The sequence below is a fragment of the Cajanus cajan genome, chromosome 10 (assembly GCF_000230855.2).
Source record: "Cajanus cajan strain Asha chromosome 10, NIPB_CcT2T_4, whole genome shotgun sequence".
In the NCBI taxonomy this organism is placed as follows: Eukaryota; Viridiplantae; Streptophyta; class Magnoliopsida; order Fabales; family Fabaceae; genus Cajanus; species Cajanus cajan.
The window spans coordinates 17,455,241-17,461,391 of record NC_138526.1 but is presented as its reverse complement, the minus strand read 5'-3'; the positions used below and the strand labels follow the sequence as shown (position 1 = coordinate 17,461,391).

At 51.4% G+C, this 6,151-nt stretch overlaps 2 protein-coding genes across 2 annotated transcripts; both read left to right on the top strand.

Moving 5' to 3' along the window:
* The first annotated feature begins 1,024 nt into the window (after nucleotides 1-1,024).
* On the top strand, nucleotides 1,025-4,204 carry LOC145952347 (uncharacterized). Its single transcript, XM_083064694.1, has one exon. The coding sequence runs from the start codon at nucleotides 1,025-1,027 to the stop codon at nucleotides 4,202-4,204; it is 3,180 nt and encodes a 1,059-aa protein (XP_082920820.1).
* A 78-nt stretch (nucleotides 4,205-4,282) lies between these two features.
* On the top strand, nucleotides 4,283-5,362 carry LOC145952346 (uncharacterized). The gene has a single exon (XM_083064693.1). The coding sequence runs from the start codon at nucleotides 4,283-4,285 to the stop codon at nucleotides 5,360-5,362; it is 1,080 nt and encodes a 359-aa protein (XP_082920819.1).
* The last annotated feature ends 789 nt before the right edge of the window (nucleotides 5,363-6,151 follow it).

Here is a 6,151-nt window from a genome sequence, read left to right as displayed (position 1 = left end):
TTTTTTAACTATTTTTTTTTTTAAAACTTTCACATAATCTTTTGGGCCATTTTATCAGGGTGAGCATCTAATTCAAGCTACAGGAAGCATTGATTCATTTTCAGGTACGCTTTCAATTTTTTTTATTACTATATAATTCTATTTTGCAACAAAACGTTGCAGTAAAACAACATGTCGATAGTCATTTATAGCATACAAATGGATATATGGTATGATATAGATAAAATACAAGTTGTTATTTGTCAATGTCCCTACAATTACAAGATTCATGAGTTGTAGAAAATATTGATGTTGGTTAAATATTACAAATACTATACCGTATGGTGCCGAACAGGACGAGCAATCCAAACGCTTTGCGTACCCGAACCCGCCGAGTACCCGACACCGCCGACCCCACACGAACGTACAGAACTTGTCGGTACGGTCGGCCAAGGTCAACGTCATTACCAGGCTTAATTACAAGTAAATTAATTAGCATAAACTTCGGATCAGTCCCCTAATTTCCCGGGGCCCAACCCATAATCACGGCCCAACACGAACACCTATAAATAGAACTCCTGAGAGGTACGCAACTACTTTTGACCTACCGCATTTATTACGCCGAGTACTTACTTGAGCGTTGGAGTGTCTTTGCAGGCACCCCCCCTCTCTCGCTTCGGACCGCCCGGATTGAACGAGAAGACCGAGACCCAAGACCCGACCTACTACAACAAGGATAATTGGAGTGTGTATCCTAACACAGGAACATTTGGCGCCCACCGTGGGGCTGAAGAGACGTTTTCAGCCCCTTTCTTAACTCTACGACTGAGACCGAGATATGGTAGTGACCCGCAAAGGACAATCAACAACGACCCAACCGACTCACAACGTTAATACCGAAGCCAATCCCGCCATGACTAACCAAGAGCGTTACCCGTACGGAATGCCCCAAACTCAACCGGAACCCGTGATACAGCAGGTCTAGCCGAATACTGATCAAACCCAACCAAATTTACAAGACGACCTCCGCGCGTCGCGGGAAGAAATGGCCACCATACGCAGGCAAAGAGAAGCCGACGCCCGGGAGCTAGCCGAGTTACGGCGGCAGAATGCCGAACTCCGGAACCTGAACCAAACTTGTGTGCCGTCCACCCCCACAGCCGTGGAAGAATCTGCCTATCACGCCCCGACTGAGCCGGTAACTCGAATGCCGAGCACCTCATTGATAGCCAACAGGGCCGAAACCACCGTCCATTCCCTAAGACATCCCTTTTCACGGAGAATAATGGAAACAACCCTCATGGATCATTGGAAAAACCTCCCAATTGAGAAATATGACGGAACTTCCGACCCCGACGAACACCTAAATGTTTTCCTGACGCAGGCAACTCTCTCCACCCAAGACGACTCGGCCCTGTGCCGAATATTTCCCACCTCACTGAAAGGAAGAGCTCTAAACTGGTTCACCAGGTTGCCGAACTCTTCCATCGACTCGTTTGGCGAGTTGTCATCCCAGTTCACTTTGCAATTTGCGACGAGCAAGCCGTACAGGACGACCTCGTTGGCTTTAGCGGGAGTGCGTCAGGAGAAGAAAGAGAGTCTGAGATGTTTCATGGACCGGTTCAACAGGATTGCCATGGAGATCGGTGATCTCAACCCAGCCGTGGCGCTGGATCGGTTGAGCACTGCCCTCAGGCCGGGACCATTCGTCAATAGCTTATGCAAAAAGCCACCTGTGGACATGAATGATCTCCGACGCCGAGCTGAAAAATACATGCAAATGGAAGAGTTGGCCGAAACAAGAAATCAAGCTAGAGCCGAGGAGAATTACAACCGGAAGAAATCTAGCCGGGAACCAACAAAAAAGATCAATGCCGACCCCTCAAATTCCCGCCCCCCGAGAGGACCTCGTTACACAACGTACACTCCCCTCAACGCTAGCAGGGCTAAGGTATTGGAGCAAGCCCTCTCGTCGGAAATCTTGATAATTCCGAAAAGAGCGAACACGCCCCCAAGGGCGGACAAGGCGAAAGCATGCCGATTCCACCGAAACCGGGGGCACTCGACGGAAGAATGCTCGGCGCTAAAGGACAAGCTTGAGGACCTTATCAAGCAAGGTCACCTGAAGAACTTTGTCTCACCGCAAGACCACCGACCAAGAGGGAGAGACGAAGAATACAGTCGGCGAACGTCACCACCAAGGGATCGACGTCACAGGTCCCGTTCGGCCGAAAGGAAGGACCATTCACGAAATTCAAGAGAAGACAACACTCGGCCGAGAAAGATAATAAACACGATCGCCGGGGGTTTCGCCGGAGGAGGCTCCACCTCTTCGGCTAGAAAGCGGCACCTCCGAGCAGTCCGAGATGTGAATACCGTGAACCAACAGAAAGCACTGAGGATGCCGACCATCACATTCTCGGACCGAGACTTTCGTGGTGTCGACCTCATCCAAGACGACCCTATGGTGATTTTAGTCGAGATACACAACTGCATCGTGAAGAAAACCCTGGTCGACCAAGGGAGCTCCGCCGACATCTTGTACTGGAATACTTTTGTGCAGCTAGGGATTCCCGAGGAGAGCTTAGAGCCATATCACGAACCCCTGGTCGGTTTTTCTGGCGAAAGAGTGATGACGAGAGGGTGCATCGACCTGTATACCCGTTTCGGGTTCGACCAAAAGACTTCCCGAGAGATCAAGATCCGATACATCGTGGTACACGCCAACACGTCGTACAATGTTCTACTGGGCCGACCCTCGATCAACACGTTGGGGGCCATTGTTTCGACCCCCCACCTGTGCATGAAATTTCCATCGAGGGATAAGCAGGAGGTGATCACCGTGCATGCCGACCAAAAAACTGCAAGGGAGTGTTACCTCTCTAGCCTGAAGGTGCAACCTCTGGCCGAGCCACCCGCGACAGCAAGAAGGGTAAACGTGGTTAGACAGGAGACAGCCGAGAGCATCGACCTCGATCCTCGTTTAGGGGAAGTGGAACGAATTGAGGCCGCCGAAGACCTCGTCCCTTTCCAGCTCGGCCAATCACCCAAACAAATCACCCAAATAGGATCCCAGTTGAGCGAAACTGATGCAAACCGAGTCAGGCAAACTGTCCGAGACAACAAAGACTTGTTTGCTTGGACGGCATCAGACATGCCTGGGATAGACCCTGGTTTCTTGTGTCACCGATTAGCAGTGTGCCGAGACGCCCGACCGATAGCCCAAAAGAAAAGGAAAATGGGAGACGAGAAACGAAGGGCTGCAAATGTTGAGGTGCAAAAACTATTGCAAGCAAAGTTCATCCGAGAAGTTACCTACACCACGTGGCTGGCAAATGTAGTTCTGGTCAAGAAGTCAAATGGCAAATGGAGAATGTGTACCGACTACATCGACCTCAATAAAGCCTGCCCGAAGGATGCATACCCGCTCCCTTGTATTGATCGGCTTGTAGACGGTGCGTCAGGGCACGCAATCTTCAGCTTCTTGGATGCATATTCAGGCTATAACCAAATAAAAATGCACCCGGCCGACGAGGAAAAAACGGTGTTCATCACCGAAAGCGCCAATTTTTGTTACAAGGTAATGCCGTTCGGGTTGAAGAACGCTGGGGCAACCTATCAGAGGTTGATGGACAAGGTATTCCGAGATCAAATCGGCCGCAACATCGAGATTTATGTGGACCATATGGTGGTGAAATCTAACTCCATGGAAGATCACGCGGCCGACCTCGCCGAAGCATTCGGAGCATTGCGTAAACATAACATGCGACTCAACCCCGAGAAGTGCACTTTCGGGGTTAAGGGAGGTAAATTTCTCGGCTTTATGCTATCATCGAGAGGCATAGAAGCTAACCGAGACAAATGCCAAGCTGTAATAGATATGCGGAGCCCGAGCAGCCTGAAAGAATTGCAGCGCCTCTCTGGAAGACTGGTTGCCCTGTCCCGATTCCTCCCTCGGCTAGGCGACAAAATCAGTCCGATGACAAAGCTCTTGAAAAAGGCGTCGACTTTCGCCTGGAACGAATCATGTGAAGAGGCCTTCGCGGCACTGAAAACAGCTTTGGCGACCCCTCCGACCCTGACGAGACCGGACCGTTTGGATCCGCTGTTGGTATACTTAGCCGTATCAGACGAAGCAATCAGCTCGGTTCTGGTACAAGAAAAGGGAGGCTCTCAGGTTCCCGTCTATTTCGTTAGCCGACTTCTTCAGGATTCCGAGACCTGATACCAACTTATTGAAAAAGTCGCTCTCGGATTGGTACATACCTCCCGACGTTTGAGACACTACTTTCAGAGCCACCGAATGGTCGTGCACACCGATTGCCCGGTTTCTAAAGTCCTAGGAAAACCCGAACTCGCTGGGAGGATGATGGCATGGATTGTCGAACTCTCGCAATTTGACATTGCATACAAGCCGAGAGGGCCGATCAAAGCGCAATGCCTGGCCGACTTCGTGAACGAGTTACACCCCCACGGCCACTTCGAAGAACAATGGTGGACCCTCCACGTGGACGGCTCCTCAAACAGCCAGGGGAGCGGAGCAGGTGTAATCTTAGAGGGGTCGAAGGGCATTACTTTGGAGCAATCCCTGCGTTTTCGATTCAAAGCCTCCAACAATCAGGCCGAGTACGAAGCCCTGATAGCCGGGCTCAGATTAGCCGAAGACATGGGCGCGACGAGAATCAAATGTCTGACCGATTCTAAGGTTGTGGCCGAACAAGTAGGTGGTAATTTCCAGGTCAAGGACCACGTGATGATGAAATACTACCACACTTATCAAGGGCTGAAGTCAAACTTCCAGGAGGTGTCGGTCGAGCACATCCCACGAGAGAACAACACTCGAGACGACCGGTTGGCTAGGCTAGCCACAACCAAAAAACCAGGTCACTTGAGAACCATCATCCAACAGGAGATCGACCACCCCAGTGTTGACACGGAGTTGATAGCAAATGTCGATGCCGACCACACCGCACCGAAAGATCCCCCAGACTGGCAAGCCGAAATCAAAGCTTTCATCATTGACGGGGTCACACCAGACGATCCAGCCGAGGCCAAACGTTTGCGAACCCAAGCCAGTAGATATACTATCATTGCCGGGCAACTGTACAAACGTGGTTTCTCTACCCCGCTGCTAAAATGTCTCGACCTCCATGAAGCCGATTATGTGACGAGAGAGGTGCACGAGGGAATCTGCGGCCTGCACTCAGGAGCAAGGACAACTGTCTCCAAGCTCTTACGGGCCGGATACTACTGGCCGACCATGAGCACCGACTGTGCAACGTATGTGAAGAAGTGTCTACCGTGTCAGAAGCATGGGAACCTAATCCACCAGCCGGCCGAGCAACTACATTGCATTCCCCCCGCATGGCCATTCGCTACCTGAGGAGCCGACATACTAGGACCATTTCCGATCGCCAAGGGACAATGCAAGTTCCTCATCGTAGTCGTGGATTTGTTTACCAAGTGGATTGAGACCGAACCCCTGGCATGCATCTCCGCCCTCCAGGTTCAAAAATTCCTATGGAAAAACGTCATCGCTTCGGCGTCCCTCACACGCTAGTGACCGACAATGGCCTTCAATTCACCGATCGAAAACTCAACGAGTTCCTGGCTGGCCTAGGAGTACAACACAAGTTTACCTCGGTGGAACACCCACAAACAAATGGGCAGGCCGAGTCGACCAACAAGGTCATCCTGGCTGAATTAAAGAAACGGCTAGGGGAGGCAAAGGGAGCATGGGCCGAGCAACTACCCGAGGTGCTCTGGGCATACCGATGTACCCCCCAATCGACTACGCAGGAGACCCCTTTTCGCATGGCTTATGGTTCCGATGCGATGATCCCAGTGGAAATCGGGGAACCGTCATTCCGCCGAACCCACTTTGATGAGGCAAACAACGAAGTCGAACTCCGAACAAACCTAGACGCGATAGAGGAGGTTCGAGACCGAGCACTGGTTGTGGCCGAGGCCACCAAACAACGATACAAGAGAAGGTTCGACAGCAAGGTGAAGCCTCGGGCATTCCGAGAAGGAGATCTCGTTTGGAGAGCCACAGGCGAAGCGAGGAAAGATCCGAAGCAAGGGAAGCTCGCCCCAAACTGGGATGGGCCCTTCCGAGTCCGACACAACCTGAATAACGGAGCATTCAAGCTGGAGCACCTGTCCGGAAAGC

Coding starts and splice junctions, on each gene's coding strand:
- LOC145952347 (XM_083064694.1), top strand. CDS start 1,025: ATGGCCACCATACGCAGGCAAAGAGAAGCCGACGCCCGGGAGCTAGCC.
- LOC145952346 (XM_083064693.1), top strand. CDS start 4,283: ATGGTCGTGCACACCGATTGCCCGGTTTCTAAAGTCCTAGGAAAACCC.